The sequence below is a fragment of the Macaca mulatta genome, chromosome 2, assembly GCF_049350105.2.
Source record: "Macaca mulatta isolate MMU2019108-1 chromosome 2, T2T-MMU8v2.0, whole genome shotgun sequence".
In the NCBI taxonomy this organism is placed as follows: Eukaryota; Metazoa; Chordata; class Mammalia; order Primates; family Cercopithecidae; genus Macaca; species Macaca mulatta.
The window spans coordinates 159,830,299-159,857,304 of NC_133407.1; the positions used below are offsets into that span (position 1 = coordinate 159,830,299).

The 27,006-nt window shown below is 37.8% G+C and overlaps 1 protein-coding gene across 4 annotated transcripts in view; it reads left to right on the forward strand.

The window, feature by feature from the left end:
• Nucleotides 1-27,006, forward strand: part of CCDC14 (coiled-coil domain containing 14) — a 73,251-nt gene that overhangs the window by 36,232 nt on the left and 10,013 nt on the right. For 2 of the 4 annotated variants that reach the window (XM_001106787.5, XM_015130024.3), the window contains exons 11-13: nt 1,320-1,538; nt 1,612-1,744; nt 16,502-18,524. In XM_001106787.5, coding sequence (XP_001106787.2) covers nt 1,320-1,538; nt 1,612-1,744; nt 16,502-17,441 — 1,292 coding nt within the window. In that variant the 3' untranslated portion in view covers nt 17,442-18,524. Of the gene's footprint in view, nt 1-1,319; nt 1,539-1,611; nt 1,745-5,141; nt 5,216-16,501; nt 18,525-27,006 lie in introns of those variants that run through there. The other 2 variants (XM_077993783.1, XM_015130025.3) reach the window with 2 other exon arrangements.

The following is a 27,006-nucleotide window of genomic DNA, read 5'->3' on the forward strand; positions in this document are numbered from 1 at the left end:
TACATTCAAAACACATAAGCAAAATGGAGAAACAATATATGACACGATAAAGGCTTAATCTTCTTAATATATATCTTATAAAGCAATAAGAAAAAATATGATTACCCAACAGAATGAGCACTTTATAAAAGTGTTCAATTTCACCAGAGTGATTCAGAAGTTATCACTGTGTTTCCACTGTTAACCAAAGGTGAGGAGAGGGAGAGGGTAGGAGAGAGGAGGCCTAGAGGACAAGTGGGGTGATCAGTAGTTGCCACTTTAAATAGCTTCTGTTCTTTATATTATCTTATTGTTTCTTTGAGATCATTACTGTTTATAATTACTTGTTTGTTATCAGCTCTGTGAGAACAGGGACCATGTCTGTGCTATTCATCTCTGTATATTCAGATTCTAATACAATACCTCACACATAGTAAGCGTTCACTAAGCATGTAGTTGCTCAATAAATGGTACCATATACTTTTATCGCCTTGAAAAAGAACGTGATAGATCTGTGTGTTTGTATACAACAGTCTTAAGGCAGAAAAAGGCAACGTTAGAAATTGTGTATGGTGTGTGTGTACGTGTGTGTGTAGTGTAATTAATACCATATGCAAAAGTGTTTTCACAAAAGATATGAAAATTAATAGTGATTGTCTTGGAGACAGAGAGGAGGAGTGGGAGGGAGATTCTTCTTTGGGAATCGTTTGGTATCGTTAATATTTTGTGGTGTTTGAATTTTTTTTTTTTTTTTGAGATGGAGTCTCGCTCTGTTGCCCATTCTGGGGTGCGGTGGTGCAATCTCGGCTCACTGCAAGCTCCGCCTCCTGGGTTCACGCCATTCTCCTGCCTCAGTCTCCCGAGTAGCTGGGACTACAGGCGCCCGCCACCACGCCCGGCTAATTTTTTTGTATTTTTAGTAGAGACGGGGTTTCACCGTGTTAACCAGGACGGTCTTCATCTCCTGACCTCGTGATCTGCCCACCTCGGCCTCCCAAAGTGCTGGGATTACAAGCGTAAGCCACCGCGCCTGGCCAGTATTTGAATTTTTTAACTTTGTACATGTATTCTTTCTTTTAAAAGGATTATGTATTCTGTCTTTTAAAAGGGTTAAAAAAATTCTTAAAATGTCAACTGGAGAAGAAAGGTATGATGTCTGCCAATCAGTTTTTAAAAATATATGTAGTATTTATGTAGAACTGCTCATGCAATTAATTGTTAAACAAAATCAATAAATTTCAGGCCTTTTTTTTTTTTTTTTTTTTTAAGAAACAGGTATTTTTCCAAGTTTGTACTTTTTCAGTTTGGGAAACAACTATTTAATCTGTTTTGTCTTACAGTGTTTTCTCTTCAGTCATTGAATATGTCACTGCAAAATCAACTGGAGGAGTCACTAAAGAGCCAGGAGTTACTGCAGAGTAAAAATGAAGAGCTCTTAAAAGTGATTGAAAATCAGAAAGATGAAAACAAAAAATTTACTAGTATATTTAAAGACAAAGATCAAACTATACTTGAAAATAAACAGCAATATGATATTGAGATAACAAGAATAAAAATTGGTATGTATTTAGACAATAGTTATGGTCACATTTTTTAAAAGGAATAAGGAAACTGACACTTTTGTTGTTTTAGAATTGGAAGAAGCCTTAGTCAATGTGAGGACCTCCCAGTTTAAGTTAGAAACTGCTGAAAAGGAAAACCAGATATTGGGGATAACGTTACGTCAGCGTGATGCTGAGGTGACTCGACTAAGAGAATTAACCAGGTAAAATTGACTTCTTTTGAATAACTCATGCCTTTTTTATTTTTAGATGTTTTTATAAACTTCAAAATAATGTCAGACCTGTTATCTCACCCATATCTTTTTCTCTTACTTTGCCATTGTTTTTGCTAATTTCTAATGATGTTTTCTTCTGTTCCAATTAAATTAGTTTAGAAATTTCAAATCTAGCTAAATGCTTTTTTTAAACCGTGTGAATCAGGGGTCCCTGATGAGAAGCTGAAGACTTGTATAGCAACACCGTTAAGCCCTCTGGTTCTGAAGCTAGAAAGATCTGACTGGAATCCCAGCTCTACCACATACTAGCTGAGTAGCTTTGAGCAAGCCATTTAACTTCTCTAAACCTCAGCTGTAAAGTAGGGACATGAATAGAATTGTCATGGGAAACTAAGAAATCATTCATGAAAAGTACTTAGCATGGTAAGCCCTCATGTCATATGATCTTGGGTAAGTCAGTTAGCCTCTTTCAGCCTTATTTCATCAGTTAAATGAGGGGGTTGGCAGTAGCCCTTAAGATCATTTCATTCCCTAACAGTATTTTTCTAAAATAAAATTAGCTCACTCAATTTTTCTATGATACTCACTTACAAAGTTCAGTTTTGAGATATTTGCTAAGAATTGGACTCTCAACTGCTTTTTTAAAGTTCTAGGAGAGAAGTCAGTTACCTTAGGCCTAAAGATCAGCAGATCTGACTTTGTCTTTGAATGATCCTAGAAGTTCCAAATATAAAATAATCTTGAATATAAAGTAATCTTCCTTGTGTTTCCAATGAACAGATCCATTTTGAATTTTAAACTTTCCCCCACATTTTGAATGATAAAACTCGTAGGGAATCGGATGAAACAGTAATATGTAACATTTAATTTATTAATTTAGCTTTATAAATATATTTGAAATTAATAATCTGTTCACATGGAAATATTGCCCTTTTTCCACATTTACATTTCATAGGATGTTTGCATTCAAACTTTTATTTAACAATGGGAAAAGCAAGATACATTTTTTGTAATCATAGAATTATAATTGTTTAGGTTCTAGTCAGAGGTTCTGCATATTGGCTTATACCAGTCTTATTCAAAATAAAGTAATAGAATGTCCCTTCTTATGAAAGTCTTGGTAAGGTATCCCAAGGAGCATGTGTCCTTTTTTCTGAGGCATAATTTCAGGGTGAGAACTTTGTTAGTGTCAGGTATTTATACTAAGAGAAACCAGTAAAAAAAAAAGGCCACATATGGTGTGATTCCATTTATGCGAAATGTCCAGAATAGGCAAATTGACAGAGACACAAAGTAAATTAGTCATTGCCAGGGACTGGAGGAGCCGAGGGGTGTAGGATGAGAAGTGACTGCTAATGGGTAGTTTCATTTAGGAGTGATGAGATATTCTGAAATTAGATAGTAGTGACAGTTCTCAACTCTATGAATATACTAATAACCACCAAATTGTGCACTTAAAAGGAGTAGATTTTGTGGTATGTAAATTATACCTGTAGGGTGCAGTGGTTCATGCCTGTAACCCCAGCACTTTGGGAGGCTGAGGTGGGTGGATCGCCTGAGCCCAGGAGCTCAAGAGCAGCCTGGGCAACACAGCAAAACGCTGTCACTACAAAAAATACAAAAGTTAGCTGGGCATGGCTGGGCATGGCGGTGCATGCCTGTAGTCCCAGCTACTCGAGAGGCAGAAGTGGGAGGAGCCCAGGAGGTCGAAGCTGTGATGAGCCACTCTCGTGCCACTGCACTCCAACCTGGGCGACAGAGTAAGACCCTGTCTCAAAAAATAATAATAAAATAAATAGATTAAATAATATCTCAATAAACTGTTATTTTGTAAAAGGTGTATATGGTATACAGTCTGTTTAGAAAAGAAAAAGGAAGAAAAGAAAAAAATAGTCGACATGGTCAAGTGCCATGAGAGTTTGCTTAGGAGTTACTATGAGCATCTGCTTCATTCTAAGGGGCAGCTCTTAGCCCCAAGCAGAAAATCTGATGAAGTGGAGGATATAGTTCTCTGGTAGTTTTCTTTCCTTCTCACAATCTTTTTCTTCATACTGCTAAATTCAGCTTTTTTGTGGATGTGAAATCACAAGCTGATACCTTTTATACACTACTTCAATTTTTTTCAAAGTTCTGTCTTTCCTGTATCATTTTATTTGTCCTCATCTATGGAGGGAAGATTTTAGTATCTGCATTTTCATAAATGGGCAAACTGAGGCCACGCAAATTAAGTATTAGTAGAATGTTAATAACAGAGCCGGGACTAGAACTCACGTCTGTTAATTTCTAGCCAGATGTTCCTCTTGCACATGGAATGGCTTTAGCCATGGTAATAACTCCATGCCTAATTTAGCCTAAGTAAACCTTATGATTTTTTACCTGGGAGGTACACGGATAAATGGATGGATTCATTTGTTTATTCAACAGACATTTATTTTGTATTATGTTCCAAATATATATGTGCGAACCATACATAAAAATATTTAATTATTTTTGGTTGCTAAATATCCACATTGACAAGCGAAAAACTTCTTGTAGTGCTTTACTGACATATGTAGGAATATGTCTTTTATTTGTTTGTTTGTTTATTTATTTATTTATTTTTGAGACATAGTCTCGCTTTGTCGCCCAGGCTGGAGTGCAGTGGTGCTATCTTGGCTCACTTCAAGCTCTGCCTCCTGGGTTCACACCATTCTCCTGCCTCAGCCTCCCCAATAGCTGGGACTACAGGTGCCCTCCACCACGCCTGGCTAATTTTTTTTTTTTTTTTTTTTTAAGTAGAGACGGGGTTTCACTGTGTTAGCCAGGATGGTCTCTATCTCCTGATCTCGTGATCCGCCCACCTCGGCCTCCCAAAGTGCTGGGATTACAGGCGTGAGCCACCGTGCCCGGCCAAATACGTCTTTTTTTTAGTAAATGCATGGCACATGTTGACCATACTATTCAACATGTGCCATGCATTTACTAAGAAAGTTGGTAACAAAAACATAAGAAAAATCTTTCAGAGTAACAGTATAACTTTCCTGGAAATTAGTAGAAATGGAAGCCCAAAGAAAAAAGGGACTTACCTCAGTTTCACAGCTAGTTAGTGTCTGAACTAGGACCAGAGCCAGGATTTTGGATTCCCTCTTCAGCTTTGCTTTCTGTTTTAAAGTGGACAGCTTTTCTCTGAATAAAGATGCCCCATTATTGAGGGATTCTTCTACCTGTGTTGGAGATACTTTTGTACCTGCTCATTCTTTCAAAATAACATGCAGTCTGCCCTTTCCATTGTTTATTCAGAATGAAAAAGTATAATTGGAGGCTTCTTTTTTTCCTTAACATTTATCCTAACAAAAGTATAGGAACTAAAAAAGTTCATTAATTCTTGCCTACTATTTGCCTTTAGAAAAGGCCCTCGGGCGCGGTGGCTCAAGCCTGTAATCCCAGCACTTTGGGAGGCCGAGACGGGCGGATCACAAGGTCAGGAGATCGAGACCATCCTCGCTAACACGGTGAAACCCCGTCTCTACTAAAAAATGCAAAAAAAACTAGCCGGGCGGGTTGGCGGGCGCCTGTAGTCCCAGCTACTCGGGAGGCTGAGGTAGGAGAATGGCGTAAACCTGGGAGGCGGAGCTTGCAGTGAGCTGAGATCCGGCCACTGCACCCCAGCCTGGGCGACAGAGCAAGACTCCGTCTCAAAAAAAAAAAAAAAAAAAAAAAGAAAAGGCCCTGTCTAGAATATTAGATACAGACTTTTGCTCTCCTTTTCATAAGAATCAAGAATTTTCCTATCAGTTTTTTACATTTTTGTTAAGCATGTTTTTATGCTGGGCATAAATCCTGCCTCGTGACTACTAGCTCACCTGTCAGATTGACTGCACTCTTACGAATGATTGTAAAAACATGATGGGAAGGCTTGGCACAATATCTCATGTAGAGTTTAACACTATCCCTACATTTTCCAAAGATTTAGTAACAGCTTCAGAATTCTAAGTACATACATTGATGTCAGTTTTATACTTTTTTTTGTTCTGAGGCAGAATCTCACTCTGTCACCCAGGCTGGAGTACAGTGGTGCGATCACAGCTCACTGCCGCCTCAACCTCTCTAGCTCATGCAGTCTTCCCACTTCAGGCTCCCAAGTAGCTGGGACCACAGGCACATGCCACTGTGCCCAGGTTTTTTTTGTTGTTGTTCTTTTTTTTACTTTTAGTAGAGACAAGGTCTTGCCATGCTGTCCCAGCTGGTCTTGAACTCCTGGGCTCAAGCAGTCCTCCCACCTTGGCCTCCCAAAGTGCTGGGATTACCAGCACACCCAGCCATTGTTTTGTTCTTTAAATTAAGAAAAAAAAAAAAAAGTCTCTGAGCTTAATTATATCTAAATTCATCCACATTGTTGATTCATAATTTCTTTGGTGACACTCTATGCAATTCAGTTGGTTAGGAACATCTCCAGTACTATAGGTGGGTTGCTGTGACCATTTTAATTTTACTTTGGGCATTAGAGTGTAAAGCACCAGCATCTGACAGTACAGATAACTCTACATGTTCTTCCACTCCTTCACTCTTCCCATAGTCACCTTAGTCAGATAGGCATATGGTTTTTGTATGTGTGTTTTAAATAATCTCTCAGAAAAGAGATTCTGTAAAATTTCTGAAGGTCCAAAGAAATACCACAAACCATCTTTCTTTTCCTTCTCTAACCTTTAATGATTTTAAATGTGCCTGTATCACTTTTTTTTCCAGATCTTTCTACAACATGTTATACAACCATTAAAATGTGAAGAAAATTAATATTTTAAATACTAATTTAAATAATATTTATATTTAAAAATATATAAATTAAATAATATATTTAATATTATCTAAGTAAATAAGTAGTGAATAGTTTCACAAAGCATTTTTATAAGTAGCCTAGAAAGGACCCTGCATTTGTTATGAAAGGGTGCCAATTTTCTAAGTATTAAAAATCAGTGTATTTAGCTGAATTATGTATAATAGAAATACCAATATATCCACTTGTCACTGTTTAGGTGCTCATATTCCTTCCTTTAAAATTTTAACGTTTTCGTATCTCTTTACTTACAGAGAGTTTTAATTTCAGAGATAGTGGTGAGTCATATTCTGTTTATACATCAGAAGATTAGTAATTGCTATTAATTTCCAGAAATTAAGCCTTTTTAAATGTCATTGTCCCTTCCTTCCTTTCTTCATCTCTGATTTTATCTATAGCAACAATAACTTTTTTTTAAAAAACTGGAAAGAAACCTCAATATAAGTATTCCTTTACTGAAAATAAACAAAAATAAAAATTTCAGTATGCAGTCTGATCAAATTAATTAGTGGGTCATTATTCATTACAGCATTCCTTTAAAGGTATGTTTCTCCAATATATTTTTGTGTTTTAGTAACAACTCATTAGCTTCTTTTAAAATTAATTGACAATATTTTAATTATATTTATGGGCTACAGTGATGTTTTGGTATATGTAAACAAGATGAAATAACTAAATCAAGCTAATAACATGTCCATCATCTCACTTATTGTATTTTGGAGTGAGCCATTTGGAATTTACTTTTTTTTTTTAGCAATGTTGGATTATTATTAAGTATAGTCACCCTAGGCAAGGCATGGTGGCTCATGCCTGTAATCCCAACACTTTGGGAGGCCAAGACAGGCAGATCACCTGAGGTCAGGAGTTCGAGACCAGCCTGGCCAACATGGTAAATACTAAATTTTTTAGATATGACCTTGAAAGCACAGGTATCACAAACAAAAATAGACAAATGAAATTGTGTCAAACTAAAAGCCTTTTGCACAGCAAAGGGAACAATCTAACAGAAAACAATCTAAGAGACAAACCATGGTGTCTCTACTAAAAATACAAAAATTAGCCAGGCATGGTAGCAGGCGCCTGTAATCCCAGCTACTTGGAAGGCTGAGGCAGGAGTATGACTTGAACCTGGGAGGCAGAGGTTGCGGTGAGCTGAGATTGCACCACTGTACTCCAGCCTGGGCAACAGAACGAAACTCTGTCTAAAAGAAAAAAAAAAGTATAGTCACCCTACTGTTTAGTAGAACCCACAAACTTATTCCTTCTATGTAACTGAAACTTTGTACCCTTTGATTAACATCTCCCCATTTCCCATACCCTACCATCCACCACAATCCCAGTCTCTGGTAACCACTATTCTACTCTCTGCTTTTGTGAGTTCAACTTTTTTGTATTCTATATATAAGTGAGGTCATGCAGTATTTGTCTTTCTGTTCCTGGCTTATTTCACTTAGCATATGGATGTTCTCCAGGTTCACTCATGTTGCAAATGACAGACTTTCCCTTTTTTTTTTCTTTTTTTTTTTTTAAGGCCGAGTAGTATTCCAATATGTTTATATGCCACGTTTTCTATAAAGAAATTTTCATTCATTCATTGAAGGACTCTTAGGTTGATTCCATATCTTGGCTGTTGTGAATAATGCTACAATGCCTATACTCTGGGTGTGTGTGTATAGATAGTTGTGTGTGTGTGTGTATATATATTATATATACATATTATATATGTGTACATATACATGTGGATATGTACCTACACATGGGATTGCTGAATCATATGGTAATTCTATTTATACATTTTTGAGGAGCTTCCATACTGTTTACCATTGTGTCTATACTCATTTACATTCCTACCAACAATATACAAGGGTTTCCTTTTCTCCACATCTTCATCAACACTTGTTAGCTTTCATCTTTTTTGTAATAGCCATTCTGACTGGTGTGAGATGATACCTCATTGTGGTTTTAATTTGCATTTCCCTAATGTTGAGCATTTTTTCTTAATCATATTGGCCATTTAAATGGAGAAATGTCTGCTCAGGTCCTTTGCCCATTTTTAAATTTTTTGCTTTTTTGCTATTGAGTTGTGTGAGTCCCTTATATATTTTGAATATTAACCCCTTATCAAGTATGTTTTGCAAATATTTCTTCCACACCATGGCTTGTCTCTTCACTCTGTTAGATTGTTCCCCTTGCTGTGCAAAAGCCTTTTAGTTTGATACGATTTCATTTGTCTATTTTTGTTTGTGATACCTGTGCTTTCAAGGTCATATCTAAAAAATTATTGCCTGGACCAGTGTTGTGGAGCTTTTCCCTCATGTTTTTTTTCTAGTAGTTTTACAGTTTCAGGTCTTGTATTTAAATCTTTAATCCATTTTGAGTATATTTTTGTATGCATTGTGAAATAACAATCCAATTCCATTCTTCTGTATGTGGATCTCCAGTTTTCCCATCACCATTTGTTGAAGAGACTTTTCCCCATTTTGTTTTCTTGTCACCTTTGTCAAAAATCAATTGGCCATAAATACATGGATTTATTTCTGTCCTGTTCCATTGATCAGCGTGTCTGTTTTTATGCCAGTTCATGCCTTTTTGATTTCAATTCCTTTAATATATTTTGAAATCAGGGAATGTGGTGCCCCCAGCTTTGTTCTTTTTACTTAAGATTTATTTGGCTTTTCGGGTTGTTTTTAAATGATTCTATATGAATTTTAGGATGGTTTATTCTATTTCTGTGAAAAGTGACACTGGAATTTTGATAGGAATTATGTTGAATTTGTAGGTCATTTTGGGTAGCATGAATATTCCAACAATATTATTTCTTCCAATCATGAGCACAGGATATCTTTCCATTTATTTGTGTTTTCTTGAATTTCTTTTATCAATGTTTCATAGTTTTTAGTATATACTAATAATATTTAGTAAATACTAATTTTATATGTGCATGTATATATATATATAGTTTACCTCCTTGGTTAAATTTTCACTAAAGTATTTTACTTTGTTTTTTGTTGCTTGTTTTTCTTAATTTATTTTGGGTAGTTGTGAGTGTATAGAAATGTTACTGATTTTTTATATTGATTTTGTATCCTACAACTTTACTGAGTTTATCAGCAAACCAGTTTTTTGGTGTTTTGTATTTTCTGTGTATAAAATCATGTCAGCAAACAGAGACAATTTCATTTCTTCCTTTCTTATTATCTTCTGTATTTTTTCTCTTGCCTAATTACTCTGGGTAAGATTTCCAGTACTATGTTGAAAATAGGCCGGGCGCGGTGGCTCAAGCCTGTAATCCCAGCACTTTGGGAGGCCGAGACGGGCGGATCACGAGGTCAGGAGATCGAGACCATCCTGGCTAACACGGTGAAACCCCGTCTCTACTAAAAAATACAAAAAAACTAGCCGGGCGAGGTGGCAGGCGCCTGTAGTCCCAGCTACTCGGGAGGCTGAGGCAGGAGAATGGCGTGAACCCGGGAGGCAGAGCTTGCAGTGAGCTGAGATCCGGCCACTGAACTCCAGCCTGGGCGACAGAGCGAGACTCCGTCTCAAAAAAAAAAAAAGAAAAAGAAAAAAAAAAGAAAATAAGTGGTGAGAGTGGGCTTTCTTACCTTATTCTTAGATCTTAGAGGAAAAACTTTCAACTTTTCAACATTGAGTATGATGTTAACTATGGATTTGTCATATATATGTCCTTTGTTGTGTTAAGGTACATTCCTTCTATACAGAATCTGTTGAGAGTTTTTTCATGAAAGAGTGTTGACATTTATCAAGTGCATTTTCTACATCTTTTGCGATGATCATATAGTTTTATATTCTTCATTCTGTTAATGTGGTATATCATATTCATTGGTTTTATATGTTGAACCATCCTTGCATCTCATTTATGAATCCCCTTTAATCATGGTGTATAATTCTTTTAATGTGTTGTTGAATTTGGTTTGCTAGTATTTTGTTAAGGGTTTTTTTTGTCTGTGTTCATCAGAGATATTGACCTGTAGTTTTCTTTTCTTGTAGTGTTCTTTTCTGGCTTTGTTATCAGAGTCATAATGGCCTTGTTCTTGGCCTTGTTCAGTGTTTTCTATGTAAAACAAGTTTGGAAAAATTCCCTCCACTTTGAATGTTTGGAAGAGTTTGAAAAGGATTGGAATTCTCAATCCTTCTTTAAATGTTCTTTAAATGTTGGTTAGAATTAAGATATGAAGCCATCTTGTCCTGGGCTTTTCTTTGGTGGGAGACTTTATTAAGAACATTTAATATCCTTACTCTTTATTGATCTGCTCAGACTTTCTATTTCTTCATGATTCAAGTTTGGTAAGTTGTGTCTGTATAGAAATTTATCCATTTCTTCTGGGTTATATAATTCGTTGGTGTATAATTGCTCATAGTAACTTATGATTCTTTGCATTGCTGTGTTATCTCTTTGCATTGCTGTGTTATCAGTTGTAATATCTCCTTTTATTTCTGATTCATTTGAGTCTTCTCTCTCCTTTTCTTAGTCTAACGGTTTGTCAATTTTATTTCCCCAAAAAAACAACTCAGTTTTGCTGATTTTTTCCTATTGTTTTTCTAGTCTCTATTTCATTTATTTCTTGCTCTGATCTTTGTTGATTTCTTCCTTCTGCTAATTTTGGGCTTAATTTGTTCTTCTTTTTCTAGTTCCTTAAGGTGTAATATTAGATTATTTGAGAGCTTTGTTTTTTGATACATTTATTGCTATAAATTTCCCTCTTAGAATTGCTTTTGCTGCATCCCATAAATGTTGTCATATTTTGTTTTCATTTTTGTTTGTCTCAAGGTATTATTTAATTATCCTTTTAATTTCTTCTTTGTCTCATTGGTTGTTCAGCAGCACGTTTCTTAATTTCCACGTTTGTGAATTTTCCAAAATTTCTCTTGTTTATTGATACCTAGTTTCATGCCATTGGAATCAGAAGATACTTGATATGATTCCAGTCTCCTTAAATTTGTTAAGACTTATTTTATGGTCTAACATAATCTATCCTGAAGAATGTTCTGTGTGCGCGAGAGAAGAACGTGTACTCTGTTGCTGTAGGATAGAATGTTCTGTTATGTCTATGAGATCTGTTTGGTCTAAACCAAGCTTGTCCAACTCATGGCCCCTGAGCCGCATGCAGCCCAGAATGGGTTTGAATGTGGCTCAACACAAATTCATAAACTTTCTTAAAACATTATGAGATTTTTTTTTTTTTGACAAAATTTAAAGCTCATCAGCTGTCGTTAGTGTTAATGTATTTTATGTGTGGCCCAAGACAATTCTTCTTCCAGTGTGGCCCAGGGAAGGCAAAAGTTTGGACACCCCTGGTCTAAAGTGTAATTCGAGATGTTTCCTCATTGATTTTCCTTATTGATTTTATATCTAAATGTTAGAATTGTATCTAAATGTTTTCCTTATTGATTTTATATCTAAATGATCTGTACAATGTTGAGAGCCTGGTACCGAAATCCCTCACTCAGTCTGTCTGTCCCTTCAGATCATTTAATAGTTGCTTTATTATTTAGTTGCTCCAATGTTGGGTGCATGTATTCTTACAATTGCAGATTGACCCCTTTATCATTATATAGTGATCTTCTTTGCTTCCTTTTACAGTTTTTGACTTAAAGTCTGTTGTCTGATACGAGTATAGCTACCCCTGCTTTCTTGGTTTGCTTTCCTGTGGAATATATTTTTCCATCTCTTTACTTTCAGTCTATGTGTGTGCTTTACCTTAGAGTGAGCCTCATGTAAGCAGCATACAGTTTTTGATTCATTCACCCACTCTGTCTTTTGATTAGAGAATTTACTCTATTTACATTCAAGGTAATTGCTGATAGGCAAGGACTTGCTACTGCTATTTTGTAATTTATTTTGTAATTGTTCTGTAGATCCTTTCTTTCTCCCTCTGTTGCCTTCCTTGTGGTTTGATGGTTTTCTGTGATGGTATGCTTTGAATCCTTTTCATGTTTTGTGCAAATTCTGTAGGTTTTTGCTTTGTGGTTACTCTGAGGTTTACATAAAACATCTTATACTTAGGCTATTTTAAGCTGATAATAACTTTAATCACATGCAAAAACTACACTTTTACTCCCCTCTTCCACATTTTATGATTTTGATTTCAAAATTTACGTCTTTTTCTAATTTATATCGTGTAACTATAGTTGTTTTTAACAGTTTTGTCTTTTAACCCTCATATTAGAGATAAAATTGCTTTACATACCACCATTAAGGTACTAGAGTATTCCGAATATGATTATGTATTACTTATACCATTGAGTTTTATAATTGCATGTGTTTTATGGTATTAATTAGTGACCTTTTACTTCAGCTTAAAGAATGTATTTTAGCAATTCTTGTAAGATAGGCCTACTGATGATGAACTCCCTTAGCATTTGTCTGGGAAAGTTTTTATTTCTCCCTCATTTCTGAAGGGCAGTTTTGCTAGATAAAGTATTCTTGGCTGACAGGTTATTTTTGTTGAGAAGTCCACTGTTAGTCATATTGGGGCTCCCTAGTGTGTGATGTTTACTATCTCTTGCTGCTTTGAATTTTAACAATTATCTTTGAATTTTAACGGTTCGGTTATGTCGTGTCTTGGTGAACTTCTCTGTAGGTTAAATTGGATTGGAGACCTCTGAGCTTCCTGTACCTGAATGTTGGTGTCTTTCCCTAGATTTGGAGAATTTTCAGCCATTATTTTCTTAAATATGCTTTCTGGCCATTTTTCTCTCTCTTTTTCTTCAGGCACTCCTGTTTCTCAGGTGGTGTCTCATAATACCTGTAGGCGTTGTTCATTCTTTTTCATTCTTTATTTCCTCTTCTGACTGGATAATTTTAAATGTTCTCTTTTCAGGCTCACTAATTCCTCTGCTTGATCAAGTATACTATTGAAGTATTTTATTGAATTTTTCAGTTTAAATACTGTATTTTTTTATCTATAAGATATCTATTTGATTTTAAAAATTTGTTTCTATTTCTTTGTCAAACTTACTGTTTTGTTTGTTGTTTTCCAAATTTCATTTAATTTTTTATCTGTATTGTCTTGTAGTTCCCTGAACATTTTAAAGAGAGGATTATTCTCAATTCTTTGTCTCTGATTTCATAGGTCTCATTTCTTTAGAGTCCATTATTGGTGCTTTATTACTTTCTTTTAGTGGTGTCATTTTTCTGATTCTTCATAATCCTTGTATCCTTGCATTGGTGTCCGTGCACTTGAAGAAGTGGCCACCTCTTCCAACTTTTGCAGGTTTCTGCCCTACCCCCCTCTCACCTGAGGTGAAGGGGATAGACCTTCACTGTTTAGCCTGCAATTCTGGATTAGCCATCTGGTAGTGACCATAGGCAGGCAGACCTTGTTGTTGGGTGCTCTAGCTGGGCTGCTACCTGTGCTTTGAGGTCAGTGGAGCTATTGGCTGTGCTCCATGGCCTTGTGAAACCAATGGCTATGCTCCATCAACCAGTGAGGCCACTGACTGGGTTCCAAGGTCAGGTGGAGCTGCCGGCTGGGCTCTGCAATCACCTTTGCTTGGGCAGGGTTGCAGGCTATATTCCCTGGCTGAGTGCTACTGCTGTTTAGAATCTAATTGGGTAGGGTTGCAGGCTGGGCTTCAATGGTGCTGGGTTTGCTGCCCAGCCACTCGTGACAGGCAGGGCCAGAGATTACTCCACGGTATGCAGTCACAGGTTTGCCTCCCTGCCTGGGCCTGGGCAGAACCTCAGGCTGGACTCCAAAGCAGAGTGGAGTCACTGCTTAACTGCTAAGATTGAGCAGGGCCAGTTACTGTGTTCTGCAGATATGCAGGCATGCAAGTTTGCCTCCTGGCCTCAGGAAACTATATGTACAGCTGTGAAGTTAGGTAGGGTCACTAGAGTCTGGCAGGGCCAGATGCGGACCTCCACAGATTTATGCTAATGCGCACTTGCTTCTGGGTCCGGGGAAGCCATAAGCAGAGTACTGAGGCTGGGTGGGGTTACCACTCGCCCTCTCAGTTCTTATGGGACCAGATGCTCTCTTCTACACTTAGGTGCCACCGCATACTTGCCTGCTGGCCTAGGAAAACTTTAAGCAGAGAATTGAGACTCTGCTTAAGGGTTGGGGAAGGCTTGGGTGTGATAGTGGTAGGGACTTGGTTTGGCCCTGCCAAACCTGTCAACTGTGCTTTCTGCAAAGCAGTGCTTTTGACTGGTCTCTCTGGTCTGGTGCTTCCATTGGCAGGAATGCAGAGTCATTGTCAAGATCTGTGCTGTAGCCACTATGAGCCCCATCCCCTTCTTTGTTTTTTGCTAACCCCGGATGGTCTAGCCCTGTAGGAACACGTGGGGTAATGCACAAGTGGGCTTCCTGAGAAGCATCCCGGAGTGCTGAGTCAGTTGAGTGTTCACCTCCAGCTTTCTTTTTCTGCGGTAGAAACTGTAGGCCCAGGGGACTCCTCCTGTGTGGTACTTAACTGGCTTGGAAAGAGGTGAAACTATTCCTTTTAACTGTGCCCAGCCTTCACTGATTTTTGAGACCATATATGATTCAATTTAAATAGACTAAACTCTTATTATAAAATAGGCTGGGCGTGGTGGTGGCTTATGCCTGTAATCTCAGCACTTTGGGAGGCCGAGGAGGGCAGATCACAAGGTCAGGAGATCGAGACCATCCTGGCTAACACGGTGAAACCCCTCTCTACTAAAAAATGCAAAAAAATTAGCCAGGAGTTGTGGCGGGTGCCTGTAGTCCCAGGTACTTGGGAGGCTGAGGCAGGAGAAAGGCATGAACCCAGGAGGTGGAGCTTGCAGTGAGCCGAGATCACGCCACTGCACTCCAGCCTGGATGACAGAGCAAGACTCTGTCTCAAAAAAAAAAAAAAAAGGCTTTAATAGGACTACTGATAAAGGTTGCCATCAAACAAACACCCACTTAGACTGAAACCACGCTAAGTACTTTACCTTTATACCTTATTATTTTATCTTATTTAATCTTCACTGTAGTTCAGAAATATCTTCATTTTACAGGTGAGGGACTTGAGATTCAGAAAGGTTAAAGACTTGCCCAAGGTCACAGCTAATGATGGCACTGGGATTTGATTCCATTTCTAACTTCAAACCTTGTGTGGTTTTCCTTATACACCCTTCCAGTACCTAGCTGTTGCTTATACCTATTATGCCAGATAATTATCTCTAACTATCCTTTTTTTCTAATATTGTACCCCCCCCACACACACATACACACACAAACATATATAATGGAGGGAAATAATTTCTAACAGAATTCATAACAAATGAATAGTGTGTTTCCCTTTGTATCTTAGCCTACCTTTGTTAGGCCGGTGTTTTACTCTAGGGCTCAATTTGTAGTGCTGCTCAAGAATAAACCCTCTTGGCTGGTGGTGGCTCATGCCTGTAATCCCAGCACTTTGGGAGGCTCAGGCGGGCAGATCACTTGAGGCCAGGAGTTCAAGACCAACCTGGCCAACATCGTGAAACCCTGTCTCTACTAAAAATACAAAAATTAGCGTGGTATGGTGATGGCGCACATGTAATCCCAGCTACTCGGGAGGCTGAGGCGAGAGGATCACTTGAACCTGGGAGGCAGAAGTTGCAATGAGCTGAGATCATGTCACTGCACTCCAGCCTGGGTGACAGAATGGGACTCCATCTCAATAAAACAAAAGAAAAGAATAAAATATCTCCATACCTTAAAAAGAAATTCTGAGCCTCTATTTTTAGACATAGTGATAGATTTGATACAGACCAACATATTTTATCATTGTTATTTTAATTATATGCTCTTGCCAAAGCACATTCTGTGATTTTGTGCTTCTAGTCGCTTGTTTTCATATTGAGAACCGGACACTTCTCTCAAATCCCTTTTTTAAAGATGGAGGTATAGATAAGTGAATTAAAGAAACAGGTAAAAATAATAATAATTAGTGTTCTAAATTCTTCTTAACAGAACTTTACAGACTAGCATGGCAAAGCTTCTCTCTGATCTTAGTGTGGACAGTGCTCGCTGCAAGCCTGGGAATAATCTTACCAGATCACTCTTGAACATTCACGATAAACAACTTCAACATGACCCAGCTCCTGCTCACACTTCCATAATGAGTTATCTAAATAAGTTAGAAACAAATTACAGTTTTACACATTCAGAGCCACAGTCTACAATTAAAAATGAGGAAACCATAGAGCCAGACAAACTCTATGAAAATGTTCTGTCCTCCAGAAGCCCTCAAAATAGTAACACTAGGGGCACGGAGGAAGTATCTGCACCTGGAATTATTTCTGCCCTTTCAAAACAAGATTCTGATGAAGGGAGCGAAACTATGGCTTTAATAGAAGATGAGCATAATTTGGATAATACAATTTACATTCCTTTTGCTAGAAGCACTTCTGAAAAGAAATCACCACTTTCTAAGAGACTGTCCCCTCAGCCACAGATAAGAGCAGCTACAACACAGCTAGTTAGCAACAGTGGACTTGCTGTCTCTGGAAAAGAAAATAAACTGTGTACACCTGTAGTCTGTTCCTCTTCAACAAAGGAAGCAGAAGATGCACCTGAAAAACTTTCCAGAGCATCTGATATGAAGGACACACAGCTCCTCAATAAAATAAAGGAAGTAATTGGTAAGATCCCTGCTGCCACCAAGGAGCCAGAGGAACAAACTGCATGTCATGGCCCATCAGGTTGTCTTAGCAACAGCCTTCAAGTGAAAGGCAATACTGTCTGTGACGGTAGTGTTTTCACTTCTGACTTGATGTCTGACTGGAGCATCTCTTCATTTTCAACGTTCACTTCTCGTGATGAACAAGACTTCAGAAATGGCCTTGCGGCATTAGATGCCAACATAGCTAGACTCCAGAAGTCTTTAAGGACTGGTCTTCTGGAGAAATGAATTCAGAAGAAAACTCATCGAGTGCTTCTTTTTAAAACTAGAACTTGACTATATTGAATGTGTATTTTTCTTTAGTGAAATGATGTTTTATATTATTAATTATGTGTGAAGTAATACATTGTACAAGTACTAATTGTATTGTTGGGATATATTGACACTGAGGAGCTTATAAAAAGTCATCTTAAGAAGTTGACAATTGCTACAAGAAGAAAGTTGTAGATAACTAGGAAATTACTGTGAGTAATGTTTTATTTCAGTACTTAGCAATTAGAGTTCTTTTATTAAGATGTATCTGCTGGATTAAGGGTACAGGTTGAAATAGTTCTGTGGTTGTCCTAAAAGATAATGGGAAAAGAATCTCTGGATGTAAGTTTTTCTGTTGAAACTGGAGGTGTTTTTTTTGGTTTTTTTTTTTTTGTTTTTTTCTGTTTCAGTATACTTTTTTTTTTTAATAGCAATGTGTTTTTATTAAACATGCTATGTGCCACAGGCTAGTGTTGTTGGTGAGATATATAAACATTTATTTAAAGAGAAAAGTTACCAGTATCTACACCTCTTAAAAAGCATTGATTGGTCTAAAAAATATATAGATAACATCCTAAGTTAACATATGGCTTCTTAAAACTTGGGCACTTTTATTTGTTTTTATTCCAAATTCATGTTTTAAGGCCTTTAAAGAATAGTCAGACTGATAAGTGCTAACAGATAAGCTATAGTTTGGGAAATTTGTGGGTTTTTTTAAAATAAGAAATGTTTATTTTTGTCCTTATATTTAAACATGATGGTATTTGTAAATCTTGGCATTGATTGTAATTCTACCTTTTTGGAACAACTTTTTTTCCAGCATGTTAGCTGATAATATTCTCTATTCTATAAATAATATGAAGTAGATTGATCTCTCTCCTTCTCTATACCACGACTTCTTAGCTCAGTATCATCTCCCTTCATGTAAGCAGCACATTTTAACTCTTAGGAAGCTGAATGTTGTGTTATCACTAATACTTTGTACAGGTCACCTGCCTACTCTAATTGTCTTTAGTACTTGGACAGGCTTTATCATTAAAGAGTGTTCTCCTAGGCCCAGAACCTGCTCGTGTTTTTTTGTTTGTTTCGGTTTTTTTTTTTTTTTTAGGTGTTAGTGCTATAGCGTTTGAAGGACCCAGCTGTAGTCTCTTTGATATGTTCAGATTTTCCAGATAGAGATTTAAGTCTAAAAATTTATTAAGTGAATTCTAAACTATTTCACACAAGAGTCCATTAGCATCTTTAATTTTCTTTAGTATTCATGAATTAATTTATTGGCATCTTATTTTGAGGTAATAGGCCACAACTCTTTAACAAATAAGTTCAGAAATAAAAAATAATAAGAAAATTGTGTCATCTGTCTACTCTCAAATATTTAACTTATTCATATGCAAAAGTAGAATCTTAAGATTACATGGTAATACAAGAAGATAGTCCTATTTGGCCCTTAACGTGGAACAGGCATCCTTATATGCAAAGGAAATTTATAAACCCTTGTGGGTTTAATTAATTAGTGATTGTTATAATCAAATTAATAGTTTAAGAAGCAAATGAGACTAGAAATTTCTTCAGGGACCTTCAGCAGACGATTAGTATTTGATGTAAGACATGCACATGAAATAGAAACATGAATTTGGTTAAATTTCAAGGTGGAATATGAACCTAGCACAATGGATGGAATAGATAGTGAGTTTTATAGAACTTTAGAACAGAAGGAAGCCAAGAGCAGAAGAGGACCTAGAAGAGACAACTTCATTTGGAAGAATACATAGGATTTGGGTAATCCTGTGAACAGCCTTAAATGTTTCCCCCTTAGAAAGTCAGTATCATCAAAATGTGGGGATTGAATTTAGTATATTAGGATGGTGGTAGACCAACCTGACTGAAACAGAGGTGGCGATGGGGTGGTAATAATAAATGAAAAACACACAATTAGAAGATTTGGATCAGTTGTGTGATGTCTTCAGCTCCAGGCTGAGGAGTATCCATTAAACATTAAGTCATTGGAGTATTTGGGTATCTGGTGGTGGTGGTTTTTGTTTTTTGTTTTCAATTGAGGATTACCAGGTTGAAGTTGGGTATTTTTTTTTTTTTTTGAGACGGAGTCTTGCTCTGTCACCCAGGCTGGAGTGCAGTGGCCGTATCTCAGCTCACTGCAAGCTCCACCTCCCAAGGTTACGCCATTCTCCTGCCTCAGCCTCCCGAGTAGCTGGGACTACAGGCGCCCGCCATGTCGCCCGGCTAGTTTTTTGTATTTTTTAGTAGAGACGGGGTTTCACCGTGTTCGCCAGGATGGTCTTGATCTCCTGACCTCGTGATCCACCCGTCTCGGCCTCCCAAAGTGCTGGAATTACAGGCTTGAGCCACCGCGAAGTTGGGTATTCTTAAAATGTCATAGAGTGATAGTAAATAGGAAGGATTAGAGGAGGGAGAGACTGGAGACCATTTAGAAAACTGTTGCAGTAGTTCAGACATAATCCTGTGGCAATAGAAGTGAAAAAGGAGAGGCAAATTGAAAATTTTTCAATCAGCTGGGTGACTTAATAGGAATTAAAGAGGACAGAAAAATCAAAGATGACTCCAAGGTTTTCAGTTTAATCAGTTTGAGACACACTAAGCAGTGTCTAAAATGAAAAGTTAAGTTCCAAATTGTCTTCATTAGAATAAAAAGGGGAGGAGAGTGTCCATTCTCAGTCATCTTTAGATCATCTCAGCAGGAGTCAGCATTACTGCCCCATCATAGTCTCCAAAAGGTCAGGCTGGTCCCAGATCCCAGCCCTCTCAGCCTTTTCAGATGTCCTAGAGTGCACAAAGCGTATTAGTAGATCTCCAGAGTATCTGCTAACCTCTGACACACTGAAATTCATGTCTCCTGATAGGTATTGAGCATGGAATGAGAACCATCCTATGGCATTTTGTCACTATTTTACTGTCTTTGATCTGTGGAGGTAATGTACAACCTTTTACAATGAATTTAGTATTTGTGAACACCATTGAAGATAAAAGGTAGAATCTGATGCTATTGGACCAACTGTAGAGATCCTAGGGACAGGGCTAAAGAACCAAAGAAGTACTTAGCACATGTTCTTCCCTTATTCCCACCACCCCTGGAGTTTAGTAAATCATAAACCTTTGCTTTTCACTAATGGTGGCATTTTACTTGTCAAGTGCCTTAAAAGTGATAAAGGCCTGCTCCAACTACATGGAAAGTAGGGCAGCATTGTAAAACCTGCTTAGGTAAAAAGGGCGTGCAGCTTCATCACAGCTGACCAGGTAGGTATCTAGTGCTCACATTCCCTCAGCTAAAGACTCATTCACTCAATGAATGAAATGAAAGCTCTAATGTGTGCCAGTTACATATTATAGGCTCTGAGAAGACAGCAATAAACAAGACAGACATTCTGTCTTTAAAGAGCTTATGATACAGTGGGACACAAGCCAAGTCCCACTGGACTTCAGTCATGTAGTAAGTTCTGTGAAGAAAATAAAGCAAGGTAAGGGAACAAAGAGTGATAACATTGGCTTAAGTTTTACCTACTAGGGTAACAGGCCCCTTCTCAAAAATAATATTTAAGGGTCCAGAATTTAAGCAACCACTAGGGAAAGTTGGGTTTGATTTGTAAGTTAACAGTCCCTTAATCATTTTTCAAATGTTAGTTCTAGACTTCCTTCTGCTCAGAATTGCTTAAACATGTGGATTCTAAGACTATAGCATGCCTTAACACACACACACTACAAAGCCCCTTAACTTTTCTGGATGTATTAATATTAGCACTTGTAGAGAACTGGTCACTATTTAAAGCTGTTGTCTTGAGCTAACCCTCCCATAGAATTACCAGAGATGATAAGATCTTAGATTTCTGAAGGGTTTAAAAGTTAACTTTTTGAAAGGACTATAGAAATAACCTTACTGTTACACCCAAAGAAAAGAACTGTTCTACGGTGATACTACTAGATACCTACTACTAGAAGATTCCAAGCACACCAGGGGTATTCCTTTTGCCTGGACTGCCTTTTGCCCAAGCTCTTCCTGACAAATTTTTTTTTATTCTTGAAATCCACAGTACTACTTCTGTACCTTGTATATACTTCTAGTGATGCCTTTATCAGTTTACATATCAGCCTTTCCTACCCTCTACTCTTCTTGAGGACAGGGACCAGGATTGATTCATTTTCAACTGCCCTCATGACCCTTGGTGACTATCATATAGTTTGTACTTAATAACTGTTGTTGGACCTAACTAAATCTCTGCAGATGATCACCTAGGCATAACTTGATTTTCTGTTGGTGTTAAGTTCATGAAACAGCTTGCTAATAGCTTTATTACACACGTCTAAGTTCCTAGCATTAGCCTCCCTGTGCCTTTTATTCTTTATTCAGTTACTAAGTTCTGAAACCAAATTCACTTACTGGCAAACATTTGCACACTGCTGCTTGTGCTGTGGAGAAGCCATAGATTCTTAAATATTTAGGATAGAAACTTCTTTTTAACCATGACACTGGTGCAGAGTAATCTATCCCACCAGCCTGCCTCACTAGTTTTTGGGAGGGATGAATGTCAGCAAATCACTGGAAAACTGCAGGGCACTGTACAGTCTGACTTAGGACAATATTTAAAGAGTCTTCACCATCCTGCTTACCCTCTTCTGATGTCCGCCAGTTTGTCAGTGAGTCCCTTAAAATGTAAATCCAGAAATTAACTTCAGATGTGATCTGATCCAGGTGGACAACAGTTAGATTGTCATTTTCCTATAATCTTATAGTAGTTTTAAAGTGGACAAAGCTTGAGTTGGCTATCTTAGCCATCACGCTGCAGGTCACATTAGGGCTGTAGTTAGTTTCCCGATAATATTCACACTGTCATTCTTGGTGTTGAGTGGTACCATGTTAGGGCAGCTGGGGCAGGAAGTCATGGGAGGCTGTTTCCATCTAGCTAGACATGAGCATTTCCTCGAAGACTAAGACTAACTAGTTAAGTGGTCTCAGCTGCTTCTAAAAGAAGAGCTCAAGTTTACCACAAACTCAGTGCTTGCTCTCCTTGAAGTCAGGTCTGCTTTTAGAGACCATGAATAATGAAATATGAAAACTACCATGTGGAAACTGAAACCAGACATATTTAAAGAAACTTGCTCAAGGCTGCACATCTAACACCTTAACCAGATGTTGTGATTCTCAGTTGCCTTTCTTCATTATGTTGTCTCCCTGATGACAGCTCAGTCTCATGACCACTTGAACCTTTGGGGCTCCAAATCTGTCACCAGAACCTAGCTCTATGCCATTCTGTCTCTACTAGCATGGTCTAATAATAAGGAATTCCCTCTGGGATTTATTATAAGGATTAAATAAAATTACATGTGAAAATGTTTTGCAAACTACAAACATTAAGTGGATGATAATGATTACTAATTACATGTAGTTGGTCTACGTGTATGTATGTGTGTGTACTATAATAGACACTTAAGGTTTTACTTTTGCTTTATTAAAGGTACACAGTGTTCTTAAAATCTGTTTAGCATGTGGCATAATGCTAGTAAAACAATTTCCCCACCTGTCACTTGGCCAATTCCACCAAAGTCATTACTAAAACTTGTTTTAAAGTAGATGGGTTTTTCTCCCATCAACACTGGCATTCAAAGTGAGCTCTGACATTTCCAGGACCCCAGCATTATCTTCTGCTCAGCCCAAGGGTAAGAGGGCTCATTTCTCCACAGAAATCTCAAAAAGACATGGAGAAGAACACAAACTGTCCAAGAGGAAAACTCAGTCCCTTTTGGCGCAAGAGACTTACGTTTGTTCAAATCTATAACAAGAAATGTTGTCAGCCTCTCAGTAGGGAGCACACGGCCAAGGTACATATTTTCATACCACCATCCTTTCCAGATTATTTTGCACTTGGCTGTGAACTCTAGGCCCAGAGTGGGGTAAGAGACCAGATTCAAATATTTTAAAAATAAGGAGCTCCAAAACAAGCAGAACAGACCGTCTTGGAGGGTAGTAGTTTGTTTGAGGTTTGGCAAGAAGAAAGTAGTAAAGGAAAAATAATTTTCAAACCCAGAGTCTCAATGGATTAAGATAAAATTAATCTTTTCTCTTTTTTTTTTTAGGTCAATCAATATGATTAGACTTGCCATCTTAGGATAGGGAGATGGAGCAATTGAAGATGAAACAAAAACTAGAGCAAATCAGTAAATCACATTTGAAAAAAATAGGTCTTCACTATTTAGAGCAGTGAGCTATATTCTAACATCATCTTTCCCCAACACAAAGCTTGTAATCATCGTTTCACTAGAGACTCAGTCCACCATCACCATCTCTTCCCTCCCCATATCCCAACCAGTCTACAAATCTGTCTGGTCAGATTTTTTAAATAATGACGACAAAACACTTAAAGCAACTTCTGTCAACTCCTAACATACCCAGAAAGGGTATGAGAATTTTAATTATAGTTTTGTATTATGTCTTTGGCCAAAATTGGAGAAAATGCCATGGTATATTATTGATTGGTATAAAACACTGAAACAGGCAATGATAAGTTGGTGGTTAAGTTCACTTGAATAACATGGTGTATTAGAAGAGCAAGAGCAGTGGATTGAGTCAGGTGACCTAGTGATTCCGTCTTTATGTGTTATGTGACCTTCATTCATTTACAATTTATTAGCTGTCTGCTGTGTGCTACATACTGAGCATCTAAAGACAAGTAAGACAGTGTGCCTTTGAAGGGCCCAGAGCCCCAGTGCCTCCCAAATGAGGCGATACGATCTCAAAGACTCACTCCAGCTCAAAATCCTAAATTTTCCAAGAAGAAAGATCACAACACCAAAGTAACTAGCCACGTGGCTCTGGTATGTCTTCCTACCACGTTGGTATCTTACAGAATTTTAGTTTTGGGTTGTGTTGCTCTTTGTTTTGTACTTTCTTTCCTTCTTTCTTTCATACTAATATCATGGGTGCTCTCCATATTTATTTTTCTTCTTATTTTAATTTCAAAGAGTATCTTTGTGTGGTAACTCTGAGGACTTGAACATTTTTATTTTACCCTCACATTTAAATTAAATAATTTACACTGGTTCTTAATGGGAAGATGGTAATGTAAAGTTGCCCCTTTTCCCCCTTTTGCAGAAACCAAGAAGAGTACAACTCCATTTGCAGGGGAAACAAGGAGAGAGCTCTAAAACCAAACCACAAAATAGCTAGAGGGACTGGAAAAGCAGGAGTTACCAAGCAGGAGTGCATAGGAGAAGAGTGGATGCCACAGCTCCAGATAGCAGAAAAGGCTAGCAGACTACATTTCTCGAAGACGAACAGTTTACCCAGAGGTGAAAGGGTTTTTTTAAAAATATATTTTTTTATTGATGAGGTCTCGCTGTGTCACCCAGGGTGGAGTACAGTGACATGATCAAAGCTCACCGTAACCTCAAACTCCTGGGCTCAAGGCATCCTTCTGAATAGCTGAGATTACAAGAGTGTGCAACCAAGCCCACCTAATTTTTTTTATTTTTCTTTTGTGTGTGTGTGTGTATGTGTGTGGAGACAGGGTTTTACCATCTTGCCCAGGCTGGTTTTGAACTCCTGGGCTCAAGCCATCCTCATTCTTTGGCCTCCCAATGTGCTGGGATCTCAGGTGTGAGCTACCATGCCCAGTCAGGAGAAGTTTTAAATCCTTGGTTTGTAACAGTGGGGAGAGGATCCACGGGCTTTACACAGATTGTGTGTTTGGAGACGGGGAGCATAGGTGCCTATTCCCAAGTGGAAGAATAAACACCAAACAAATTAATGCGTAAAACTCTGAATATTAAAGAAAATTCCAGTCCTCCTTACAAGCTTCCTACAAATAGCTGATCTAAGAAAACTTTCCTTAACTGCTTCAAAAAAAGTCATCAAGAAAGACCAGCAGAGGATCTGTAGTAAAGTATTTGTAGGAAATAGGGGAAATAAATAGGAAAATATGACTGTAAACTAAAACCACTTATCAGGAAAACATTGCCATCAAGTAGACAAAAGTTGTGACTAAGTATTTGGTCATGAATGTTTATAACTGAATGAAACAGGTATTTATTGGAAACCAAGAGTACTGAGCAGAGAAACCAGAGTGTAGGGCCAAGATGATTTGATAACAGAAGATGAAGCAGGAGTTGACAGAACTTAGGGAAAAGATGGAAAGACACATTACACCATCTCAGAAATGAAGGCAAAATTGAAAGTAAGTCAAAGTAAAATAGACTAAACATAATAGTTTTGATACAAAATTCTAGGTTCAAACTTGTCCTCCCTTCAGCACTTTACTTACTACACTAGTGCCTCCCAGCTCTAAGCATGGCTACTAAGAAATGTGTCATGGAGCAGATCCTTGTTGCTTTGTAGGTGACATAATTTTCCCCTCTAGAAACCTGTAGAATTTTCTGTGGCTTTGATCATCTTAAATTTCACTGTAATGGGTATGGGAGGTTTTGATCTTTAATGTCTCCTGTTAACGCTCTGTGAGTTGCCTAAACCAGTGGTCTTGCACATTTTTCTAGTTCTGGAAAACTTCAGTCATTATTTCTTTAAATATTTCCTCCTACTACTTTGTTTTTCTTTCTTCTATGATTTCTATTACACTTACATTTGAAACTTTCATGTCTCGTAACTTTTTTTTTTCATTTCCTTGTCTATTCTTAACTCTTCTGGAAGAAGTTTCCTGATGAGATCTTTCATTTCATTCATTGGTTTTTCAGCCATCCCCATTCTGCAAATCAATTCATGTGTTGAGTTCTTAATTTCAACTGTTTTGTTGTTCATACAGTATGTTTTTTTGTAATTGCTTGTTCCTGCTTCATATTCCCAATACTTTCCCTTATCTTGTTAAATGTGTTTATTATGTATATTTTAAATTCAGGCCTGCCTGGTCCATTGATTCTGATACCTTTAGCATGGACTGTTAAGCATGTGCACGTGGTTTATATCATTATTTTCCCTTGTGAGTTTACATTATCTTGGGGAGTATCAGCTACCTGAACAGATAATGTATACCTGGGAAGGAAGACTGAAATCCAGAATCCAACTGAGACCCTTCTGATGAGTTATTGAGTGTATGTGATGTGGGGTGGTGGTTGTACTGATAGGAAATACTCCTTAGAGTGTTGACCTCTGTTACTTCAGTCTGGGTTTGATCATTCCCTGTTTCCTGTATCTGTTTTTTTTTCCCTGAGCTCTACTCATTTTTCAAGAGCTTCTTCCCATAGGATTGGGACAGGGATTAGGCCTGCTCAGGGGTTCAGACATTCTTCTGCACCTGTTGTTACCCACTCTTCAAGCCCTGCCACAAGGCGACTCAAATACTCAGTAGCACTGGCCTGAGTACTGCTCTTCGGCCCCCCAGAAGTGAGAGTTGAGCAATGACTCATTCAGAACAATGTGGGGGAGAGAAGAAAATGCAGGGAGAATGATGTTCCCCAGTCCACCTTCTGCCTGGCCACCTTCTATTTTAGGCTGACATTTCCTATATACCCACTGGTAATCAATCATTTCCTGTCTCCCCAAAGGTTTCTTAGTAGTTTTGTG